Genomic DNA, 26606 nt, shown 5'->3' with positions numbered 1-26606 from the left:
ATATACAACTATCTGAGTAGGATTAAAAAATGCAGAATATGGCAGAACATTCGTTGAAAAAAACCAAGCGTGTAAATATTTGAATATTTCCTCATCGTTTCACCTTGCACGGAAATACAGGTGACATTGAATGAGTTTGTGGAAAGGAACTCAGATACTTCGATATCGAATGGCCTGTTAAATTTTCAAAAACAGTGACTCCAAACCTGATGCCATCAGTAGCCTAATTAGTAGCACATTTTTAAGCCACTAATTATGGTTACTGATTACCAATTGCAATTCCAGCCTACATTTACGAATGCCTCCAATCATGTTTTGTGGACGTACGATTGAATCCTCTCATTGGCATACTCGACCAGTATAACACATGGAAGTTGGTCGCAAGATGGTAAAGTTCGTTTTGACGATCGAGTCGTGATTATGGCGCCGTTGGGCGAAGATAAGTAAGTAAGTAGAGGGAGGTCGGACAGTGGGTCGAGGGTGGGAAGCTTGAGGCAGATAGTGCAGTGGACCAAGGATGGAAAAGTTGAGGGAGATAGGGCAATGAGTCGAGGATAAAAAGATTGAAGGGGATAGGAAGGTTTGGGGAATTAGGACAGTGGATCGAGGATAGGAAGGTTGAAGGAGATAGGGCGGTGGGTCGAGGATAGGATAGTTGAGGGAGTTGGAGCGGTTGGCCTAGGCGAGGGAGACAGGGCAGTGGATCGAGAATAGGAAAGTGGAGGGAGATAGGGCAATCGATCGAGAATTGCATTGGGATGAATGATTGAATTTTTATGGTTGTGAATATTACCTCGTTTTGTCAGTTTTCGCGTGTTATTTGTTAGATTTTAGTTGTGTTTTGGTAAATATAAATCCTAAACTCGCAAAATCATTCTTGAAATAAGTACCAATAATTTTTCAATGGTAAAGTGTAAAGAGGAAGAATTCAAAAAATCAAAAGTCGGGGAAACATTCGTTACTTAGTTGTTCGCATTGCTATATCCTTCTACGTAGACTTTAGGTTCTTAAAGTGCTCCGTACGGAGCCTCAGGAGACGCTTAGGGCCTCCGCGAGCTATTCGTTTACTCGGAAACTGTCCTCGACCCACTGCCCTATGTCCATATACTTACCTATCCTCGACCCACTGCCCGAACTCCCTGATCTTTCCTATCCTCGACCCACTGCCCTGTCTCCCTCAACCTTCCTATCCTCGACCCACCGCCCTATCTCCTTCAACCTTTCTCTTCTCGACCCACTGCCCTATCTGCCACAACTTACTTATCTTTGACCTACAGTGCTACACTATTCAGTACCTGACCTAACGGCGCTTTATTCACGACCCGATCACCACACTGAACTTTACTATCTTGCGACCAACTTCCATTGGTTATACTGGTCGTGTAGGCCAATGAGATGATTCATTTGTACGTCAACAAAACATGATTGACGGAATTCGTAAATGTAGGCTTGAATCTCAAATTGTAAACAATAACCATAATTGGCAGTTAAAAAATGTGTTACTAATTGGGCTACTGATGGTTTCTTGTTGAGAATGACAGTTTTCTAAATTTTAACAAGCCGTTTGATGCCCTTAATAATTGGCCATGTCGTGATTCTTGTGACAATATGATGCTGATCCGAAATAAGCAATAGTGCTCTGGTCCGTATAAAGTATTTTTTTTAACTTTTCATAGTAAAAGCGATGCCAAAGATTACGTACGAACTGCGTCTCTTGCAACTTCATTAAAAGTTGCAGATAATTTAAGCTCAATTTTGGGACTATACGCTGAATTAAAGGGCAAATTGAGATTCCAGCCTACATTAACGAATGCCGTCAATAATGTTTTGTCGACGTACGATTGAATCGGGTTGATTTTATATTATGTATATCTTCACTGACTCTAAAGTCTAAACCAGAGGTAGGCAAACTTTTGTCGTTCGCGGCCAAAAATAAAAGTTGCAAGTCATTGACGGGAGCACGTATATTTAGAAAGTTAAACCCTCTAGGTTTGTCATAAATACCTAAGATATCTCGGGCTCACAAGCAGAAAGCATCGCAAAACGCTATCACCGAGAAAGACACCCATATGTGGCAATGTGTTCTCAGTGAATTGTATTGAAAGAAAACATGTGTAACAGTCATTGACAGATCCAATAAAACGTGTATCTACTATCTACGCGAAGCTACACGCGGCTATTTTACGAGTTGCTTAAACGTGTAAACTTGTATATCTGCTATAAACTACAGATCATTTTGGATAATTAGTACGCTGGGTAATGGAAAAGTCCCATAATATACAACTGTTTCAGAGGACCTTCGTCGAACCCATGGAATAGCTTCACCGAACCCCAGGGGTTCGATCGAACCCAAGTTAAGAAACACTGCTTTATACGCAAAAACCCTGCACTAAAACAGGAGGGGTCATTCTATTATTATTCATATTACAATGTATCAAATTTCATATTATCTACGCGATGATCTTAGTTTAAATAAATTCAACTGAATGTGACTTATGGATTGAAATTGATCAAGCTGGATCAGCCGTAAACGTGAATAACGTTACCGTAATATTTGTAAATACTGCAACTTTCGCATAGCACACGTTAGCAAAATCAAAGCGGAAGCCGTCAACAACAAGGAAATAATACTAATAATAATAAATAAATCATACACAACAGTGAATGACTTTTTTCATCATGTTGTCCTCTTTGGTGATTTTCTTAAATAATTGATGTGTTTTTTTCTACAGTCTCCTTTATTCCCAGAACAGAGAAATCGCGTTTTGCACTGATATGATGGAGTTTGGAAGCAACATAAAAACAGATAATAGAAATAATATTCAACTGTTTTTCCGCTAATATACTCCTCATGTTTATTACATCTTTTACTTTACCAACAAATTGTCGCAAAAAATCATCTTCTATTACAAGTTCTTCTGAACTTTGCGTCTTCAGATGTTTGCATATTGAAGCCAGAGCATTTTTCACTCTGTCCCCAATTTTCATGTTCTTGTTGCGAATGTCTACCATTATTTTATTGTAGAGTGTCTCCCATGTTTTACTAACTACTGATAAAACGTTGGCCCAATCGTCTTTAATTTCTTCCGGTATTGCAACCACTGTCGAATAAAAAGTTGAAGATATATGTTGACATTTTATAACAAGCATAAAGCACGAAGTCTAAATCTAACCAATCAAAAAGTAGAGTTTTGGCATATAGCACGTTGATTAATATTGATAAATGTCTATTTCTCAAAAAAAGAACTTATTCAGAACCTCCGATTTGACAAGGAAAAAAAATATACAAAATTGAAGCAATTATTCTGTACCTTCTTTCCGGTATATGCTGATAAATTTGGACGCTTCTTCATTTTCATGTAAAAGTGCTTCTTGTCCCTTATCAGCCATTTCGTTGAGTTGATATCTGTCCATCGTTTCTGTGCCTCCACCAGAAGTTTGGCTTTCTGTGACCATGGAGAATCGTTATTCCTACTTTCAACCATGAACAGCCGTTGTTCATGGCAACAAATTATAAGGATAAATATCGGTAGATAGGTTTGATTGGGAAATTCAATTCACTTGAGTATTACAAATACATTTTTTTGAGGATATTTCCGTCTTATTGATATATTTATAGTACAATAACTTACCCAGTTGAGTAGCTATGCCGCGAGCAGGTGGAGATCTGGAATATCAAGTACAAGAATCGTTACATAACCGACCTTGAATTACGCATCAATGTTACATCATATATGTTATAACTTTTGGGAAATCTGCATATAAGCTGATCAGTAGAGTATTAAATATGCTTTTTTTGCGTTAAAACAATACTTTTTTAATTCAAACTTTTTATACATCTGGTATTGTCCTAATCGAAATCCAGAATTCAAAATTAAAACGGCGAAGCTTTGGTGGAAAATACTAGGCAACTAGTAGAGTTTACAAACACCCGCATGAAATGCCTGTAATTTGAGTAATAAAAATAATAATATTTTAGGAGTGTTGAATCACTTACACGTGATTATGTATTATATCTCCATGATGATGATGGTATTCATTATTTATTGCACCAATGTGGAAAACATTGTTAATAACTCGTGGCTCTGCTGCCAGCCGCAGTTCTTCAGGTGGATTTGCTTCTGCCATGTCAGTATTGGAAGCTTCATGAGTATTGGAAGTCAGTATTGGAAGTCTTCGTCATCTTAATTTATGTGTAAAGATAAATATACAGTAAGAAAGAAGATTAAATTCGGAATTAATGCAGCTCTACTCGAAGCCCTCACTCGAGCCAATAGTGACAAATATATTATACATATTTAAATGGCTATGAATCCCAGGAAGACAAATGCGGCAATGGAGACTATATTGAAAAAAATTATGATATTCATTACATTCTTGTAAATATACGTCAACATGAAAACTAAAATAACGATACAAGATCTTTCTATTGTAAAGCAATGCTGATTGATATTCCACAATGTATGTTTCTGTACAAAAATTCATTTAACAGTATTGAATGACCTCAAAACAACTTTACCATAATTAGCTACTCAATTTCAGTCCTAACAACAAGAAGTTAGCAAAACAATTCAATCATCTAGCTGACGTTCAAAGCATATAATTCTATAAGTGCAATCCTTCAAAAAAAACAAAAAAAAAAAAAACTACAAAACTTGAACAACTGTAAAACTAAAACGAATTGACGATACAGTTTCATTTTGATAGAGTGAACTTCATAACTTCTTCCATAGGTTGGTTATTTGTCCTATACAAAATTGATATTAAATTACTGGCAAAGCTTCCTGTGCCGTGATTCTGTAAAAAGTGCAAAATTAACGGAATCGCCGCACTCATAATGACATTTGATCTTATCTTCCACAATGCAATTTACTGAAGGACGCAAGTATTCAAATACAAGTTATATATATTTTTTATTTACGGTAGATCTATTGAGTTAAAATTGTGTAACTAGCACTTCACGTTCGATAGGTTGGTACATTCATTTATCTACTCGTGTTTCAACTTGTCTAAGGACAATAAATACCGTATATACAAAAAGCAAAACAAAATAAACCATCTTGTTGGATGATTAACATTTAGGCTATGAAGTATTTGTTGTATCTAAGCTTTTATTGGTAATATAGTAATATAATTAGGAGCCGAACAACGTACGATATAGCATAATATTAAATGAGATGGATATATTCATGTCATTCTCTACAGTCCATCCGTATCCGTTATAGAGGCCGGACTTTCCTAGTTGCTTGGAATTACATCTTTTCATTTAAATACGTGGTAACCAGGGGCGGACACTTTCCATAATTTTGGGGGGCGAACTTGGATCGCCTACCGAAAAAGACCGCGCCGTGTATTGTCACGTAACAATAACCTGTTGATGTCATTCTCCTAGCATACCTAGGCTGCTTTGCTTGGACACGGAACTTGCGCGTCACTGAACTAATTTCTTGAATATAAGCCCACGGCTTTTGCTAACAAACAGAAACGACAAATTGGAGGAGTCATATTGGGTTTCAATTCCTAGTTCTGCATAAAGCGCACTAACGCCGTTTCATAAAATCAGAAATGCAAAACAAGGTAAGCTATTGTGCGAATTTTTTCCTAAATTTTACCAAGGAATTATCATTTGATGATTTGACTAGTAGAATTTCCATTATTGCCGATTTATTAAATCATCATTTGAACTCGAAATAACATTCAGGATTCACACAATGACTTAGCAGGGTTTTTATTCATAATTTAATATGAAAACAAACAGGCACGAGTTCAGGAGCGCAGCCAGGATTTTCAAAAAAAAGGGGGGGGGGGGTCAAAGTCGGAAATTCCCTTTGCCGTCTGTAACAGTCACCGCGATTATGCGCTCGTTAAAAGAGCCGCCTTTTTAAGCGTATAATGATTTTTCTGTCGCGTAGAATATTCAATCCATGTCAGCCACGAGATTTTAAAATGTCCCTATTTATTAATTTAATTGTGTGCAACGTAACTCGCGGTTGCGACTTCTTACGTCAAAATAAAAATATTCGTGAACTAAATACAACGTCGATTTGTGGACATAAAAATATGAAATAAGCTGCCAGATCGATTTAATTTTGATAGTATTTTTGCAATCTTCCGATATCGTTATCGCCGTTACAAAAATCTCGATATCTGATATAAAATCCCGTATAGTACAATATTACTTCATACAAAGAAAATAATTATAAAGTATACAAGTAAATCGAAAATACAAATTCACCGCTTCGAAATCCACGCCGAACAGTCGCCGCGATTACGCCACTTGTTAAAAGAGACGACTTTTCAACGAAAAATGATTTTTCACTTGTGCAAAGTAATCAATCAAAGACCGATACGGGCACATTTAAAATGTCTTGATTTATTAAATTAATTGTCTTCAATTAAAATTGCGGTTGCGTCGACAAAACAAGAGCCCCTCTAAAACACTATACGGCAGTCCGCGGACATAAAAATGTGTGGTAAACTGCCCGTTTATATATTGTTTTAATCCGTATTTTTGCTATTTTGCGAATTCGATAAATTTGAGATGTACTTGTAACACTGACTCCGCTCAATCGCAATGCTGCCACTCGGATTATTTTTAAAAATAAAACCTTTCGAAAAATCTGTATATTTTCTGTCAATTTTCACGAAGTAAAATTTATTTCAGTACAATAAAAATTAATCGAATATACTTTAATTATCTCATATATCATCAGAAACCGGGAAAAAGTCGCGTACTCAACCTTGTTTAAAGTCAACACGAAATTTTTCGACGTCAACTTAAAAGTAATGGATAAAAAGTCAAATCCAGCCCACAAAACTGTGTTTCGATAGTAACGAAATGTTTTTGAAGGCCAACCGGAAACCAACTATAATGTGTGCCGTAGGAACACGAAATTTTGCGATTTTCGATGCCTAGAAAAGCGTTTTTTAACTGTCGCGGGCCTCAACAAAACTTATATTGTTTACGGTTTTATTTTTAGTATTTTATATTGCCGCTTTTCAATCGAAAAATATAGATCTCGGATTTTACTCCTTCATTTGTCTTTAGAATCTCGCCGATGAACTTACCGGGTTCATAATTCCGTGCTAGTACAAATATAAAATAATTATCATAGTCATCGTGTCACAAATTTGTAGAAAAGATGTGATTCAATGAGAATAAACGCCAACGTAACAGGTCACAATGATGAAAACAACCGGCGATTTTAGCAAAAGGCAATTGAACGCGTTATTGACGACTTTTTCAGTTTTTAAAAAAATTCCAAGGGGGGGGGGGGGATATCTTTTTCAGATAGTTTCTGTGGTCTGAAAAGTCGAATAAGCGTTTTGACATAGTAATTGCTTTGATATTTGCCGGCAAATTATACTGGGCCTTGCACGAAACCCAAAACGTGAAAAGATACGTCCAGCGGTGAAAATTGTTTAAATCTTTAAATCTATGCGATAATGAATAATTGTTGTAATGAAAGTTTGCCTCTTTCACTTCTCTCGCAAGTGCCAACAATAACACTATTGAAATATTTTGACAATAAGAAAACCATATTAAATTGTAATTAGTTGTGCAAAACCGTGGCGCGTGATCGGCGGTGCGTTTGAAGACGGAGTATTACCCGTGCGGGTGCGCATGTTTCACGAAAATGTAAGGTGCTCCGAAAGCGCGTTGGTCTACATTATTGTAAGAAAGCAGTTATAATATCGGTAACTAACAACCGTTTAATCGTGCTCGACTATCGCACTTCTCGAACATGATAATTTTGTAAGGCGGAAATAACATGTGTAAAATTTTTTTGCGAAATTATTGGGGGGCGACCGCTCCCCTTCGCCCCCCCCCCCCCGGGTGTCCGCACCTGGTGGTAACATGGACTGGAACATATGAGCTGTGTTCAGTGGCCAATAAAGTCATAAAAACGCCTGTCTGTGATATTGGAATAATCCAATTCATAGAAACGCACAGTTGAATATATTATAATAGCTACTACAAGTGCCTACTTCCGTCGCATATTTCAGCTAATCTCTTGATATTTAGGCTAATAATCCCGCTTGCTTAATTATTGTTGTATCCTGTGGGTTGCATAGATAACGATAATTTAAACATTTTATCTATTACACTCGAAAGTAATTAAATCGGTAAATCTGAATTTACATAAACGTCTATCTACGATTATTGAACTCATTGGAGGTGATGTCGCGCGTTAATAGACACAATTGTGAAAACTAAACCTACTAATGAGATAACAACAATGTTATGGGAATACGCAATATTTAGTGTGATAAAAAGTGCAAGTTATCGCGGCGATACACTTGAACAATCCGAGGTCACTACAGATAGCATAAGAATTCCTTTATGAAAGTATACCGCATGGTACATAAGGAATCTGACCAATACGTATTTCTCCAGGCACCAATATTGTACTATGTTCAACGTCGTTTCCCCCTATTCCAAGGTATGTTTTGTCCAGTAAACGAAACAAGGCCCTTTTTTGGTCCAACAGATAGCAATAAAACAAACGGGGAAATATTACCAACAGCAAGCTTACAGAAAAACACAAAGCGAACCAGGTTTACGATTGATGCAATTCTCGACAACGAAAGGGAAGACGAAAAATATAATCCATCAAAACAAACAAAGTCAAGCGAATCGTCTGTCAACAATCCTAATACATCGGTTGATTTTGAAGTTATATCCAACTTTGATTAAGAGTCGTCAAACTCCAGCAGTTTCAGTGTTTATGAACCACATGAATCTTCCGATTCAACTTCAGGTAGATATCATTCCGTCTGTCATCTCTCAAAACGACAGAATGATTGGTGGCACTACAATTACCCCGATTTTAACAACATGACTTCAAGGAAGCATAGTGAATTATTGCATTCAACTCCAGAGCCAATGGCACAATATAAACAGTTTCATCCGGACATGAACGAGTCATTTACGCTTTCTCCTATTGCCCAGGACCTAAAAATCTATCATCGTGAGTAGATCACACACTAATGTGAAAAGAATCAGAACGGTTTTCACCAACAAACAGCTTGAAAAATTTGGGAAAGAATTTTCACAACAACGTTATTTGGTTGGTGATGATAGAACAGCACTGGCAAATAAATTGAAACTCGGGGAAGCTCAAATCAAGGTTTGGTTTCAAAACAGAAGAATAAAATTTAAAAAGCAGATGTGTACGGAATCGCCTGTTATTGTCGATGACAATTGAAAATTTTTCTTTATTTTTAAATTTTGTACTTTGAACAAGTTCCAATGATTTTCCAAAATTCTTATATCTCATTTTTTAAAAAAGCAACGTAAAATCAACTGAGCTCTAACAATTATTTTTATTCGATTGTAACGAAATTCGAATGCACTGCCATGTGGGGAAACCCACGTGAATATGCGCTGGAGTGGGGCACTGGGAAAAATAACGGGAATCGGAATCTATTAGAATTGAACTGTTCGGCTGGATGGTTGGCGGATCATACTGCGCAGTGTGCGTGACTTCAATTTCAGCTGAGAACAATTATGGGTTATATATTGCAGGAACGGGCATGTACAGACTGAAGTGAAAAACAGCCCGTCCACGCGATACGTTTTTATCTGCTTTCTCTTTTTCCGGTATGGATGTGAAATATCTCATCTTGAACATGGCTGTAATCGAAAGTCAATGCTGTTCCACTGCTAATTCATTCAGGCAGTCGTTTTGACTGGGGGAGATGAATGGTCACTGAAAATGAATATATATACTGATTCAGATAATTTTGTCAAACAAAATGATGTCAAATTACATGGCGAGACCAAATTGAGAGAGGCCTCACCTGCTTTATCTATAGATGGATTTGGCCTCATACCAGTGGTTCTTAACCTTCGTGAGTCTGTCGAACCCCTACTCTTTTCTGTAAGCTCCCGTCGAACCACACCGTACAAAGCGGTTAAAACCAGGAGCGCATTAGGAACTTTATAAAGGGGAAGCTATTCTATGGAAGGTTTTAGAATATTACCATTTTGGTGTGACTTTATATATACATTTAAATTGCCATTGTTGTATAACAATTGTGTATCCCGAATGAGAAGCATGTGTTTCTCGTTATATAGACCAGTGGTTCTCAACCGCCGGCAACGTTGCTACCGGCCCGCCAAATATTTTTCTAATATTAATATGTTAAAAGCAAATTGCAAAATACAAAGTATTGACGGCATTTCCGATATTTTCATGATTTTTTTCCGAACTCCTATTTATTCGTAGTACCGGTATTCGTCTAACAACCGAACTTGGTTAGAAGTCCTCTGCCCATTTCAAACCCTGAACAGCTGGATGTTTGTTAAGTCTATGGCCTCATAACGGCGGCTAACGTCATAACGGAGGAGTTTGATAGCACACAGTTAGGGTTTCGGTTATTATCAATTCTGAAAAAACGCCGATGAACTTGCCGGGAAAAAACATCCTGTTTTAAAATACATACTGTTGACATATTAAAAGTTTTTATTAAAAGGAGGTTGCAAAAACACATAAATTGAAAAGTGATCAAAAGTGTAGTTTAGAACAAGCCACAAGTAATATTCAATAATTCGGAATCGTTTGAAAAATATTACCATACGCTTACTGATTCCATCTACAGGGCTATCATATTAGTCCTAATTTTGCTTCGAATTGATATAATTTATGTATTTCAAAATTTAAAAAATCAGGTAAATATGTGAGTATGATGGCAGGATAAGTGGCGACGAATATGAAAAAAGAAACAAAATCGGAACGATGTGCAATAAAGTTTTACAGCAGGAATTAAGTATGAATTTGAATATATCGCTGAGAAGCTTATAGCGCTTGAAATCAGTAGGACCGAAAAAGAGCTACACCATGAACGTCTGGGTTTTAGAAATGGGAACATTTTGATATGAGCCTATAGTGTTAACGATATCATAATCGTGGATTCGTGAGTAATGAATCTATTTTGTATTTGTATTACGCAGACCTTCAGGGTTCTTTTCTCGATGTCTTGGATATGTCGTGTTCCACGTGTCCCAGTTGCTCCTCGTGTCATACTTGTACCAATGTGATGAAAATTGGCGTATAAGTAAATTATACCTGATTGAACTATTGTTATTACTATTTATAAAAATATTTCGATACTGATATTCAGATAATATTTATTTCCTATTTGAATTGTAGGAGACAAACAGTATTAAATAGTATCTGCGAACTATGTTTACGGTGATCATTTTTCAGATTGACGAACAAGTATTCCAGAACATATTAAATTGATATATATATGTAGTGCCTCATTTTCCAAGCGGGACACGTGGGATACGTCCGACAAGTGGGACACTCCGGGCGGCAAATTGGACAAGTGGGGCACATGGGAAAAGTGGGACAATTTGAGCGAAAAATTGTGGCACGTTGTACAATTGGGAGGGGGGGGGGGCAAATGAGACACATGCCACAGGTGAGACAACTGTGACGCAACATATTTAAGACGCCCTTCTTTGTTCTGCGACAATGGGTCATGCAGGTTTGGGTCTATACTGCGATCTTTGAAGTGACTGCGATGGGATTTTACTCGATCGTTGAGAATCTTCTATCTGGTTATGCTCTACATCAAAATATTGTTTTGCTCTTTATCTATATACACGGAGAAAAGCTCCGATTGAAAGAGAAATATAATTGTAATAATCGTACATAATTATAAAACGTGAATCAGAGTTTAGGATGGGACTCTGGGGCCTACGTGATGAAAAGTCGTTCGGTTCTGCGAGCATTTAGGTGACTGCGATCGATTTCTTCTGACTTTGCAGAGTACGTTGGTATAAAAATTTAAAAAATTACCTAAGAATTGTTCCGCTAAAAGGTAACAGTAAAACATTTTGTGGAATATCAGGTCCGTAGACTCGGAGTAATATGAAAGAATAAATGTAATAACTTTCCTTGTCGGCTGCTACTGTTGACCAACCAAGTTTTGAAACAATGTGCCTCAATGCTTTCGCTCTGTTACGCTATCTATAAAATAGGCTATAGGTGAAGCCACACTTCATCGGTGAGTAAGAGGCTGCACCACAAATCACGTATTAGATTAATCATATTCATGACTTTTGCGAAATCGGTAATTGGGGTTGACTGCGGTCACGGGAGCACAACCCCTAATGTGACAGCAATACTTCGTACAACGTCAATCCAATGATTCGTTCAGGTGAAGTCCTCATTTAAATTTACTTTTGTTGGTCAGATATTGGTTGGTCAAAAAAGACGTTCACTACTTTGATACTAATTTGTGATATCCCTCATCAATTTATGCGATGAATTGTTTTCACGACCCATATAAATCATTCAATTCGTCAACTATGTGTTTGACATACATATATTTTCGAGATAAAACGTTACTCAACTTGTGGTTTATTAATTTTGATATTTCTATGTTGTCGTTTCTCGTTTTCGTTTAATTTTATGGGCATTTTTTTTATTTATTTATTTCAAATCATAGTAAAATGTTTGAAAATAATATTCTTTCGGAAAATATACTGATGAGCGGTAGTTTATAAAACGATGAGAAGAATATATACGGATAATTCCGTGGGCATCGAGATCTTTGGGATCCATATTTCTTACTTTAACTTTTTCTTAATCTTCAATTTTAAGAGGTGCTAACTTCGGAATAAATTTTATTTTATTACTGAATTATATTTAGCCCCTTTTATTCTCCAAAGAACCTGAAACTTTACAACAGTACACATTGAAAATGTGCAGATATATACGAGTACATGGTAGAGGATTGTAAACAAAGCTAAGAAATCATGAAGTATTATTGGAAACGTCATTTCCTATCCCGTCGGATATCTATATGGAATGACTCACATCAGCCGATATGATTCTGGAAGTGTTGCTGGCGGAAGGTTGTATAAACTGCAAAATAATTAAGTTGAAATGCAGCCTATTTGTATTAGTGTATATAACTGTGCATGGCTATAGATGCCCATAGTCAATCAACCTCGTTCATTCATGACAAATGTGGTTTGACACCAAAGAAGAATGTGGACTGGTCGGAGGCAAGTTTTGTATTCAAGTCTTTGTGACCTGAAGAGTTAAGAAATTGAAATGAAAACTTTGTTTGAAGCAATATACTGTATTAAATATATAAGTTAAAAGGATGAAATACTTCGAAAAGAAAAGGCGAAATACAGAGTGACCTAAGAAACAAATCCCTTAAATTTCTTAGTTACTTCTTCGAAATTCGAGAAAATTTATCTAATTTTGTTTACAAAAATTTTTGCTGAAACCACTAATCATCTCAATCATCGACGTCGTTCAAATAATATTCAGCACTTCGCTAGCACCGTCACATAATGTTCCATATTCACCGTTCGATATTCGTTTCCTTGTTCGTCCGGAACATTTCGTACGCAAATGGCTACACATGCCGCGCACTGGGTGTGACATTCTCTGCAAGACTACCCGATGTGCCCCTGTAAACGATATTTTTGTTATTGACATGCCCAGGTAGCAGAAAGTGCGCTTCAGCATAAAACCAATGGACCAAGGCAATTTTGCGCAGCGTATACAGGTCTGTCTACAACATCACAAAGATAGTTTAGCTTATAGTATAAAAGGTATATATATATAAAGGTAAAAGATCCGACCCCTAATTTATTAATATGTTTGTATCAAGTATCAAGTATCAAGTTTACAGCTTTAGTATATATAATTCATCTTTTACATTTAGATTCATTTATGACTTGTATTAACCCTATTAAAAGAGGTTAAGCATTTAAAATAAGTACATTACTTTTGACTTACTCAGAAATATTATTCGGAAAGTAACAATTTTAACATTTATTTTGGGGCTCCGTGAATAATAGTCAACTTTTTCAAGGGCTCCGCAACACAAAAAGTTTGAGAACCCCTGGCTTATACAACACATTCTAGAATCTAGCTAGAGCAATGGTTCTCAACCTATTTTCTTGAAAAACTTCACGAAAAACATGAAATTTTTTCTGCGAAAATTGACACTTTCCTTTTATTAATAATTAGGTAAAAATTACCACCCTGTAACAAAAAGCAGCATCATCCATTGCTACTACCATCAAATTTAATTAACTTTATCAGCAACTCTAGCAATTTTTAATAGGTTGTGGCTCACCTCAAAATGTTCCTGTGGACCAGCTATGGCCGACTGGTTGAAAACCAGTGTTCTAGGGAGAGAACAACTTTTGTACAAAGCGTCTTAGACTACTGTAACGTTCTGGTATAATCATACACAAACAGAAGTCCAAGGGTAAACAATGTTTAAAATTAAACTTACTTCATTTGGGGCTCCCGAAGTATGCGAACCAAGATGGCGGACATCGGAATGTGATATGTCTACTAGGTTGTGATTAGGCCATCATTTTAGGCATAAATACTACGGGAGGCTCTTGGCTAGTCTTCGAACTGATAATAGGACTAAAATAAGGAAAATTGGAAAAATTTTATGGCCTAACCCTAACCTGTTACCCATGTTACGTTCCGATGTCCGCCATCTTGGTTCGCATACTTCGGGAGCACTCTTCATTTTTGTACAAGTGTGTGTTCTCGTTGCAATATGGTGCTGCAATGCGTGCTCAATCTCACAATGATTGAAACTATGGGAATTTGATAATTCTGGGTGATGACAAAAATATATTTTAATTGATATCCGATAATATTTAACTTTGTTTTAATAGATTTCATCGTCAGATTGGTATCTTTCGTATCTTTAGGGCACAAAAGCATATCGATTGTGCAGATAAATAAATTTTGGGTGTACCCTGCGAAGCACATTAATTAAGTGAATTTCACCTGCTATTTCTTTTTGAGTAGATAATGAGAAACACTGTTTTAGAAAGCTTGATATAAAATGAATCTAAAGCAGCTTCATAATTGTATTTTGACAAGCAGTCTATTACACGTTATTTATAGTTTCGAACATATATCTGAGCCTAAACTCTAAAGAATTCGTGGTCGCACTTTTCAAAACCAAGGAAACAACACATATCGAGGAATTCGTGAGTTATCAGTTGTTAAACACTACCCGATTTATTATTGTAAATTGGAACTATTTCTATAAATACAGAAGACGCAGATCATAGAGAAGCCGACTCTCGAGTTTCTTCTCACGTCCATGACACAGCAGTTGCGCAGGAAGGTTTTGTGTTATTTTCAAAAGGAATCCATCAGGATTTCACGGCGATTAAGTTTTACAAATCTATAGTTATCATGAGGCATTTCAAATAAGTACACAAATTATATACATGTTCGAAAGCAGCATCCAGGGGTAGCTGAAGAATGAGCTTTTTTCGTGAATACAGCCTTGCGTGTAAATAAGTATGTGAAAATGTGATATTGGGCCAACGGACGGGAAACTAGAATATTCGATTCATTGAAAAAGTAACTATGCACTAGAATCCATTTTTAGCAAAAAGCAATATCTGATATCTAATACACCAAGCAACTCATTAGATAACGAAGGCAGTTTTAAAAAATAACATTTTATAATCTGATTGATTCAATATTTCTATATAGTGTGACTTCGACTGTGATCACTATGGTCGTAACACAACCGTTTGTATAATCCATGTGTGTACGTTTACAGATGAATCTGGTGAATCTTGAATGGTGACACGGAGATCCTTGTTGCAACCGACTATTCAACATACATCGTTTGTATTGATTGTAATGGAAATGGCAAGAAACGAATTAGCTTTTTATTCATACACAACCGTAAGTTTATGAAAACGAGTAAAGCATCTTATTTGTAAATTAACTGTTTCAAGTTACAGCAAATGCGTTAACTGAAATCGAGGTATAACTTTGAAATGTGATTTTGAGTATTGTGCTGCCAAGGAAATCAGACAAGCACAAGAGAACAGCTGCCATGATCATATATTGTTACGTAAAATGGCATCGTACTCATTGTTGATTATTTCATACAAATATCAAACATGTCTTATTTTAAATTACAATGTCAATAAAAACATAGTTAATATCTTGCAGGGATTCAGTGGATCGAATTGTATACACCAACACCATATCCATCAGCAAAAGACCTTCTTGACATTAAGAATGCTTTGATTGATTTAAAGGCCATTTCACCTCTAAATAATTCTCAATGCTCAGATGTTATGGGTGCTTTCGACATCTCAACAAGATAATGCAACGACGCAAATATTATATTATCTGACGGTTATTAGGACTTATAATTATCTACTCATTTTATTATAGAATAATGTGTCAAATAAATATTCAACGTAGTCTAAAGAACTATGCTTTCGACAGGCCTGGGAAGCATTATTTTTATCGTTTGTATAATCTGATGTGATCGCTTAATTGTGGAAGTGGAAATAAGTTGAGAGCCAACAAACGAAAGTCGAGAACTCGGGAGAAATAACAAAATTCGTCGCAATACCACAGGTACGCTAATTATTTCTTTACATATTATCAGTGATTCGCTGTATCACAATTCGAAACATATTGAACATAATTGCTTTTGGGTCACCGATTTTAATGCTCGTTCGATATACCTTGTTTAGAATAGCCTACTTTCCATATTTCAAAGAATTTAATTCTATTCAATTATCTAGGAATTTTGGATTACATAAAGTCGATGAAGTTTCCAAATAATGAATTTTTAAGGGACACTGAGGGAAAATTGTGCGAGATGAACTAGAAAGTGCTTTACTATATGTAAACAGCAATGTTCTAGGTGAAGTATAGGGTCCCATAATAATCAGGACTAAATTTGAAAAAATGAATAAATTTAATAAAGTTGCTCTGGCTGCTGCTGTTGACCATCTAGGTTAGGGTGGTCCAACCCGTGGCCCGCCGAAAGTTTTCGAGTGGCCCGCGCGGTATTATTCGAATCCCAATGTCTTTCACAAATCTGAGCCCTTATTGGAACCGCTAATGAAAAAAAAGTCGTTCAAACGCGCGAGAAGCATCACCTAGCTATCTAAAGCTTCTTTTATGTCCATTTATGGCTGTTATTGCCAGTGACACATGTTTGAATTTATTTTTATCGTCTGTCATGTATTTCAATCTGTTTTTCTCTTTTTTTTCTGTAAAGCTAGGAAAGGCAGTTTTATGACCTCAATATTTGACAGCATTTACTTCTACGAGCAATTTTTTTCACGGATGAGCCAAGTAAAATCCCCCGTGAGACACTGGGTGAGTTACTAATCGTCCTAAGCGTTAGGAATACGCTCGCCATCGCATCTCTGATTACTCTGTATGAGTTTGCAGGTTCGAATCCCATGCGGGGATAGTTATGTGCGAGAGGATTGCTGGAATCTTCGCCGCCGTAGGGTGATTCACGTAATCGCTGACCGGATACGCCTTCCTCCAGTAGGGTTTTGTTTTTTATCAATTCTAAAAAAAAACATCATGTTTTATAACAATTTTTTTCTTTATTCTTTGTACTTTTCATTGAATTACCCCCTGCATCGCCGCTAAACTACGTCAAAACGTTGCGTTCGAACAGCTGCATACGCTGCCGAAATTATAATTTCAAAAATGTAAGTAAAAATTCTTGTTTTGACTTTTATTTTTATTGCGTACATTCATCGCCACGGTGGTATCTAAACTAAAGTCATAAGATTTTACCCGGAATGTTCATCCGAGATACCAGAGAGACATTTTGAGACGAAAAATCATGAAAATTAGCTCACGAGCCTGCTACAAAATTGATTTAGGGAAAGGCAGCCTTCGGCAAAGCGAGTGCATTACGATAATGAAGAATAAACTTACATCGGCGGCAATCTACTGATTTAAACGATGAGACGCACTAGCCTAGGGCCCAGGGCTAATCAACTATTTTTACCGAAGGTCCGCATACAAAACTTCAAAAATATTTTGGACTTTCCAGAAATTATATTTCGGCATCTTTAAACACGCTATTCCTCGGCCAACCAATGATTATTAGCTAATCAAAATTGTTTGTTATGGCGTTATAGTTTTTTTCATATATATTTTTAAATCTATAAAAGTTTTATAAATAAAATTTTAAGAGTGGGGCTAATGATTCAGAATGAAGAATTATGCGCGGTCCGAATCGAATACTCAGGAGGGCCGGATTCGGACCGCGGTCCGCCAGTTGAGTAGCCCTGGCCTAGGCTATGCTAATTGTAAGAGTCCTCTGATGCAAAGACGCTACAACTAATCTGTTATAACGCCATAATAAGGATTTCGAGTTTATGTATTGACATTTTCCTCATAAAATAAAGGTATTATTACGGTTAATTAATCCTGTTCGGTTAATTTATGCTTTGCATACTTTGTTCTTAAGGTTGAAGTGAGTCTTCAAAATTTTACAAACTGAAATCACATTTCAATTTTCGCAAGGTGGTTTCGTCGCAGGGTCGCTCACGTAATACCTTATCGATTACGTCTTACTGCGCCAACCACGTTTGCGGTCGCACTGAACTAAAGCTTGAGAAGGTGTGTATGAGCCGTTATCGATATTTGCGCCGTTTCGAAGAATTTATTGAAAATAAGAAGCGCTTGGCAAGTTTTTACATCCATTTTCCTTCAACCTATTTAATACAAAAAAATCAAATAGTACAGTCATTTTGAACAAAACAGGCAAGAAAAAATTGATTTAAAACAATTGTTTTAAAACCATTATCTTTGAACAAATCCCAATAATCCACCATCAAGTCCATGGTACCGAAGACAAATAACTAACTAATCCCATACCCGACATAGAATGGTAACCGGACGAGAGGCCGTGGTTCGTCATATGGTTTATGCTTATTTTAAAACACAGTGTTAATATTGACATAGTCAACATCTCGCAGAGATTCAGTGGATCGAAGTGTACACCCAACCCCATACCTCTCGGCAAAATATCTTTATGGCATTAGGAATACTTTGATTGATTTGAACGTGACATCGACTCAATGCTAAATGATTCTCAATGCTCAGATGTTATGAGTGCTTCCGACTTCTCAACGAAATAATGCAACGACGCAAATATTACATTATCTGACGGTTCTTAGGACTAATTATCTACTCATTTTAATATAGAACAATGTAGCAAATAAATATTCAGACATAGGCTATATTAGAATGTTTCTTTTAGAATAGTAACGTAGATTTCGGCAGGCCTGGAACGCATTGTTTTTAACTTTTGTATAATCTGATGCGATCGCTTCATTGTGGAAGTGGGAATAATTGAAAGCCATCAAATGAAAGTCGAGCACTCGGACGAAGTAACAAAATTTGTCGCAATGCCGCAGGATCGCTTATTAATGCTTTACATATTATCAGGGATTTGTTATATCACAATCCAAAACATATCTTTGTTTAAAATACTTTTCATATTTACGGAAAAATTTTTTTCAAGAATTTGATTCTATTTACTTATCGATGACTTTTGGTTTACGAAAGATCGGCTAAGTTTCCAGGAAATGAGGGGATTTTGAGGAACACTGATGAAAAGTGTGCGAAATGAACTAGAAAGTGTCCTACTATAAGTAAACAGCAAAGTTCTAGGTTAAATATCGGGTCCTGTAAGAACCAAGAACAAATTGAAGAAATGGATTTATTTAAAAAAGTTGCCTTGACTGCTGCTGTTGTTAACCATCGAAGTTTTAAGCCAACGTGCCTCAACACTTCATTGGTGAGAAAAATGACGCATTTCGAAACAAGTTTGAGACCTGTCATATTTACAACTCTTGATATTGGACATGAATACTCCATACAGCGGCAATTAAGTGAATAGCAAGTAATGCTCTAATGTCCACTCATCGTTCTATTTGGCTTAAAAAGGGCCCTTCACCCCTTTGATTATAATCTGAACCAGACCTTGTAATGTCTTTCATCAAATTATGCGAGGAATTGTTTTCACGACCCAAATATATATACAAGTTTTAATATTTTGTCCACAATATATTTTACATACAAAGATGTCTGACATGAAACGTTACTAAACTTGAGATATATGAACATTGACAGCTTTTATCCCGAACGTTATTGACATCGTTATGAATTAATTTAGTCCGAAGTAATGAGTAAATATATATATTATGGTTAAAATAAAATTAGCTTCGGGAATGAAACAAAATTTTTCTCCTTCGTGACTGAGTTTTCTTTTAAATTTTATTCGTGCCAATTGTATACCGTCATAATATTGAAAACTTGCTGCGTGTTATCGTTGTTTTTATTTCATTTTATAAGCATTACGCTTTTTTTTATTCATACAAAGCATATTGAAATATCTAGAATAATATTCTTTCAGTTGTGATTTTGAAACCTAGTATTGTAAAGTAGGACCTCGAAGCAATATATCTTGGGAAAACCCGAAAATATAATTGCAATTAAGATTCGTGGTACGATTCAGCGGGTTCGTGCGAGCTCGTTATTGGAATGAAAGCGTTCTTGTTTTAGACGCTAAACAAATGCAACACCGTAGTTAACGATTACGATTATATTTGGCGTTCCGTAGAACCTGTTGATGGTGGGGCGATACGAGAGAAAACCCAATTTTAAATTTTTGAACCCAGCACTGATTAAGATTTAATAATATTTCAACTTCTTTTACAGAATTTCTTTCTTAGTGGTATTTTTCATCTAAATCTTTAGATGAAATATTTTCGGAGGTTGTTAATTGTCAAGTAATAAAAATAGTACGCATGATTCCATAGGTGCTGTAAAGTTTCATTTGAAAAATTACTGTTGTTCGGGGTTAGTCACCGTGAAAATAGATTTTTTAGTTTGAAGGACATTTAATCATCTCATTTCCGTGGCCGGCACATGCTTTTGCTCAGTTCCAGGAACAGATCAAATGTGCTATAAATAAATTTGAGTGTGCTTATAACCAATATTGCAGGGGAAGATGGGGCACGTTGGGACATCGGGCACAGTGGAAAATCAGCTCTCGTACTGATACTATATCCGCAATCCTGTCCGCGGTTCGATGTTTCAATCCGCCTTTCGGTGAGTTACAACGTCCCCGCGAACGGACAATGGACGGGTAGAGCGGCGCAAGCTATGAGGTGAAATTGGTTTAGGTAGGTTGAAACTAAAATTTCACCGTTCCAGTTTTTTTTTCTACTTTAGCCTTTTAACATGACAAACCACCGTCTGGTATTTTTCAGCTTTAGTCCACTGTAAAATATTCATAACGTTGGCGAGTGGATGAGCCTTCCGAATTTCGCCGAGGGATGGTCTGAAAATATTTGCTTCCTATGGGGAACAATGGACCGGGGTTCAGTGGGACATGTCCTACAGGGCACAATTCGAGAGTGTTTGATACAATAAGTGCTCAGAAACCTAGAGATGCCGTATATTTTGTGTAAGATTATGGTTTCTTTCGACCCATGGCCCAATATGGAATATATTCGAGAATCAATAATATTTCCAGATTTAGATTCGAGGAAGGAAATATTCAAATTTGTTTGCAAAATTTTTTGTCAAAATATCTGAACTATTTCAGAACATTTATTTCAAAAATATTAAATCTTCAAATTTGAAGTCTCCCTGTTCTTTAGAGTTTAGACGATTATGCTGATTAATTGCTCATTTTTAAAGGCATACTTCGTTGAATTTGACAGACTGACCCATTGTGCCCCAAGGTCTGTCCGAATGTGCCCCACAGGTGGGTACAGTGGGACACTTGATAGACGTTTTTCAAAGCAATTTGGTGATGTGTGTCGCAAAGGAATTTCTTAGTCACTGAATAAAAACTACATTTACCCACTATGCATTAGTCCCGCCAACTTAACTTTTTATCACCAGGTGTACTCAAACAAAACGTTGTAGCTCATGATTAACTTTAATATCAAGTCTCTCATCAACAAGTTCCAGTCAGTAATTTGCTTAATTTGTTACACAAAATATCGAGTTAAAATAAACTCAAAATGGACAAAGACCAAGAAGAGCCGGAACTCAGGCACAATGGAGAGTAAATTGCCTTTCTCCTCAACTTGTTGTTATTCAGTGATAATGCATCTATCGATCCAAACTTTTCGACAACTAGTTTTGCATTGTATTTCGCAAACTCGAGTCGAGTCCGTATACTGTCACCAAATCTGTGGGCGCTTTGTCTATGATTCATGTTTTTTGAAGAGAAATGATAACAGTTCGATGATTGAAATCTATCCATCTTGGTTTTTCTCAAATACCGATGGGCCGATTGTGGAGTGCCTTTTATTCATTTTCAAAAATAGCACATTGCTTGCTTGTACGTATTGTGCTATAAAATTTAATCTATTACCTAATCGATTCCCCTACTAGTTTGGATCCGTTTTATGCTAGCCATCCGTTATAACCCGTTGCATATTCATTTATATATATAGGTGAGGTTTAGAACATCAATAGTTTCTTAGATATTTTTACCGTTGCGTTCGAACAGCTGCATACGCTGCCGAAATTTTAATTTCAAAAATGTAAGTGAAAATTCTTGTTTTGACTTTTATTTTTATTGCGTACATTCATCGCCACGGTGGTATCTAAACTAAAGTCATAAGATTTTACCCGGAATGTTCATCCGAGATACCAGAGAGACATTTTGAGACGAAAAATCATGAAAATTAGCTCACGAGCCTACTACAAAATTGATTTAGGGAAAGGCAGCCTTCGGCAAAGCGAGTGCGTTACGATAATGAAAAATAAACTTACATCGGCGGCAATCTACTGATTTAAACGATGAGAAGCACTAGCCTAGGGCCCAGGGCTACTCAACTATTTTTACCGAAGGTCCGCATACAAAACTTAAAAAATATTTTGGACTTTCCAGAAATTATATTTCGGCATCTTTAAACACGCTATTCCTCGGCCAACCAATGATTATTAGCCAATCAAAATTGTTTGTTATGGCGGTATAGTTCTTTTCATATATATTTTTAAATCTATAAAAGTTTTATAAATAAAATTTTAAGAGTGGGGCTAATGATTCAGAATGAAGAATTATGCGCGGTAAGATGTGTGTCGCAAAGGAATTTCTTAGTCACTGAATAAAAACTACATTTACCCACTATGCATTAGTCCCGCCAACTTAACTTTTTATCACCAGGTGTACCCAAACAAAACGTTGTAGCTCATGATTAACTTTAATATCAAGTCTCTCATCAACAAGTTCCAGTCAGTAATTTGCTTAATTTGTTACACAAAATATCGAGTTAAAATAAACTCAAAATGGACAAAGACCAAGAAGAGCCGGAACTCAGGCACAATGAAGAGTAAATTGCCTTTCCCCTCAACTTGTTGTTATTCAGTGATAATGCATCTATCGATCCAAACTTTTCGACAACTAGTTTTGCATTGTATTTCGCAAATTCGAGTCGAGTCCGTATACTGTCACCAAATCAGTGGGCGCTTTGTCTATGATTCATGTTTTTTGAAGAGAAATGATAACAGTTCGATGATTGAAATCTATCCATCTTGGTTTTTCTCAAATACCGATGGGCCGATTGTGGAGTGCCTTTTATTCATTTTCAAAAATAGCACATTGCTTGCCTGTACGTATTGTGCTATAAAATTTAATCTATTACCTAATCGATTCCCCTACTAGTTTGGATCCGTTTTATGCTAGCCATCCGTTATAACCCGTTGCATATTCATTTATATATAGATGAGGTTTAGAACATCAATAGTTTCTTAGATATTTTTACCAGTGTATGAACAATTGTTACATTGATGACAAAATAAGTTTAATGACCACACAAGGGATGATAATCTGTAATATCTTTCAAATTTTGAACAAACATACTTATTCATATTAAATCAGGAGAAATTTTAGGCGTTTCTGGATATTGAGATGTGACGTTAAAACAAAGTAAGGCCAGATATATTCGAATAAGAGAAAATGGTTTGCGAAACATCTAACCTTCCATATAATTCCGTTTGGTATCCATGTCTTTCAGTTGCGTTTCGTTCTTCATATATAGCAGAAGGAAATGAAAAGTTTTGACTTTCGGATTCCGGTTCTTCTTTGAACGACATATTTTGTCTTTGAAGTTGTCTTTTTCTAAAGCTTCCGGTTTTTGAATGTATACTACCATCACGATTGGAGACCACATGGGTTTGTTGTTGTATAGATGTTATAGATTCCATTTTAACACATTATAGTAATTAGACGTGTTGATGTACAGCCTAATTCTAAACTGCTCTCTGTGTCCTAAAGTACCACTAAGAACGGGTATATAAATGAACATCTTTCATCACTCAATGCTGTATGCATCAGATGAATGCTTGGCCAAATTTAACTTTCGACCGATATATTTTGAAACAATATGAGCTAAGAGGTCATTGATGACACAATTTTTTTTATATAACCACGAATTTCCCTATAATTTGCATTTACGTAGTTTTTAAATTATAGGTGAATTTCGATAAGCAAAATATATAAAGTTACTACAAATTTTATCCAATGAAACAATATTCTTTGTTTTATTCGCGAACTTTTCAAAGGTATTTGCTATTATACTGTATATATACTACGTTGTCGAGTTTAAGACAATGTTAGGTAGTCATAACATAAGGTGATTATTAGTCACTACTCAGCTGCATTCAAAAGGCGGTAGACATAAACGGTAAAGTGTTGAAGGTACCGACTAGGTATTTTTCATATATTAGTACTCTAGATATAAACTCTGCATAAGTAACAATTTAATTAGTATATATGTATAATCCAAAACATATTTAAACTTCACCTGCTGTGTACCAGTATATCATAATCTTAATTGTCCAATAAAACACATAAAGACACAGATCTTTGAAAAAGTATAGCTTTTAATAGACTAATACTCAAAAATCTGAATTTGGGTAAATTGAAATTGGTTTAAAAAATCAAAATTAAATTCCGATTCCGAATCAGACAATAAAATTATTTGTAATAAGCGAAATAACTGAAATAACAAATTTACTCGAACGGTGTGTATTTGTCAGCAGAACCTTCTATCTCTAACTTAAACTCATTTATAAACCAATAGGTTTGTTTGTTTATTCATCATATTCTTTCAAGATAAACTCAATCTACGCATTGACCTGGAATGTCTTATGCGACTTATAACTTCGTACCTGTTCTCACTTCCTCATGCACTTCAAAACAATTTCTTTGGATTATCTTATAACCTAAATGAATTTCTGCAACAACAAACGTTTCATTTCGACATTCCGGCACGGCTTATTTTATATTCACTAAAGACTCGCAACAATCCTTTAATCGCTCGGTTTCTACCTTTTCATATGGTTTCGACCTCGCAACCAAATGGCTTTACATTCAATAACTCAAACCTATAGACAGTGTTTTGATATGTAAGGCCGATGAAAATACTTGTTTTTTAAACTCCAAGCAATTGCAGGTTTCTTACTTTGTTAGTCATAACAATTTGTCTATGACATGAATGGTAAGGTGATCACGAGCAGAGGTAAAATAAATTTAGCATGGTTTACGTTATTCGTGCATCAAAACCTGTATACTCCACGCTTGGTAAATAGTAAAAAGATATTTCCTATAGGAAAGTTGATTAAGACGTGGGTTCCTTCGTGTTGTAATCAAATTGTTACAGGCTCATATTTAAATTTACTTTCCGGTCGTTGCTAATATACATAAACCGACAACACAGTTGCTAATGCATCATATTTACAGTTTTGAAGTCAAAAAGTTATAGTAGGAAATGCAGAATCACCGCAAGCACAATTACCTAACCAATGTATACCGAATGGTCATTTCGCGGTGATCCTGTCCATTATGGGAAAGTCATGAATATGTATATATATATTTTTTAAATTTTGCTTTGACTTTGTTGTGCGCGTTTGCCTGCATGGATGGCTACTAAAAAACGATTTGATTGATTGATTGAATTATTCGTGATTATTTTAAGTTACAGTTTTTAATCGCGATGATTTCGATAATTTAGGTCAATTTTAAGACGCAAAGAAATTTCAAAATAACGTAATACACGCATTTATTAACAGGTTCTGTGGTATTAACCATCCATGAGAACATGTAACCTATTTTAAAGGATTCAAATCCCGTTTACTAAGACCATTCAGAAAAATGTAAAATGCCATAAAGGTCCTAGAATAGATCCTCGGCTCTAGCTCCCTGAAGGCAACACGGCTTTCGCCACCAACTCAATCAATGTATGTCGCTGGAACAATCATATATATATGACTTACCATATTCCTTGTCCACGGTGTTAGTAATCAAGCAGTAGACTGCGTTTGAGTAGAGTTGTAGCTCATTATACGTTAACCGGAGAAAAATATCACTGGGCAACTGTATTTTACTAAGTAGCCTATGTGTTTTAGATAACGAAGAAATGTTGTCTTTCAATCGTGGGTTTACATTATTAAAATAGTGTATTTACCAATCAAAATCATATTAGAATTAAATGAATATATCGATTTAGATGCTGTATTTTTTTTATAAAAAAAAACAGTCCTCGCGAGCCAAAGCGATCAAAATATCGCGAGTTTACTTACTTTAAATTTAATAAACAACCAGAGTTTACCGTTCTAATCAGACTATTATTATGTTGCATGGGTGGCGTTCTTGTAAAGAGAATATATAAAGCCTTCAGTTATTTTAAAGTTAATTCCCGAGAATTACCGTTGTTTTTTGCGCATCTCGCGTTTATTGTCGCTTTAAATTATATTCTTTCGTGACAGATA

General features: G+C 35.9%; 1 protein-coding gene across 1 annotated transcript; it reads right to left on the bottom strand.

Annotated features, from left to right (window-relative positions):
- Nucleotides 1–2703: 2703 nt before the first annotated feature.
- LOC144430597 (uncharacterized) lies at nucleotides 2704–24097 on the bottom strand. The gene is made up of 5 exons (XM_078118612.1): nucleotides 23815–24097; nucleotides 3998–4183; nucleotides 3633–3667; nucleotides 3312–3446; nucleotides 2704–3101 (listed from the first exon to the last, which is right to left on the bottom strand). The coding sequence occupies exons 2-5, from the start codon at nucleotides 4126–4128 to the stop codon at nucleotides 2704–2706; spliced, it is 699 nt and encodes a 232-aa protein (XP_077974738.1). The 5' UTR covers nucleotides 4129–4183; nucleotides 23815–24097.
- Between the last annotated feature and the right edge of the window lie 2509 nt (nucleotides 24098–26606).

This window comes from Styela clava, chromosome 12 (genome assembly GCF_964204865.1).
Source record: "Styela clava chromosome 12, kaStyClav1.hap1.2, whole genome shotgun sequence".
Taxonomy (NCBI): domain Eukaryota; kingdom Metazoa; phylum Chordata; class Ascidiacea; order Stolidobranchia; family Styelidae; genus Styela; species Styela clava.
This window is presented reverse-complemented; position numbering and strand designations above follow the sequence as displayed.

Bases quoted from the DNA above. Each gene is read 5' to 3' on its own strand.
- LOC144430597 (XM_078118612.1), bottom strand. From the start codon at position 4,128: ATGGCAGAAGCAAATCCACCTGAAGAACTGCGGCTGGCAGCAGAGCCA. The intron at 3,668-3,997 runs GTAAGTGATTCA...TTGATATTCCAG, and splicing joins GATATAATACATAATCACGT to ATCTCCACCTGCTCGCGGCA. The intron at 3,447-3,632 runs GTAAGTTATTGT...CCATGGTCACAG, and splicing joins CGGCATAGCTACTCAACTGG to AAAGCCAAACTTCTGGTGGA.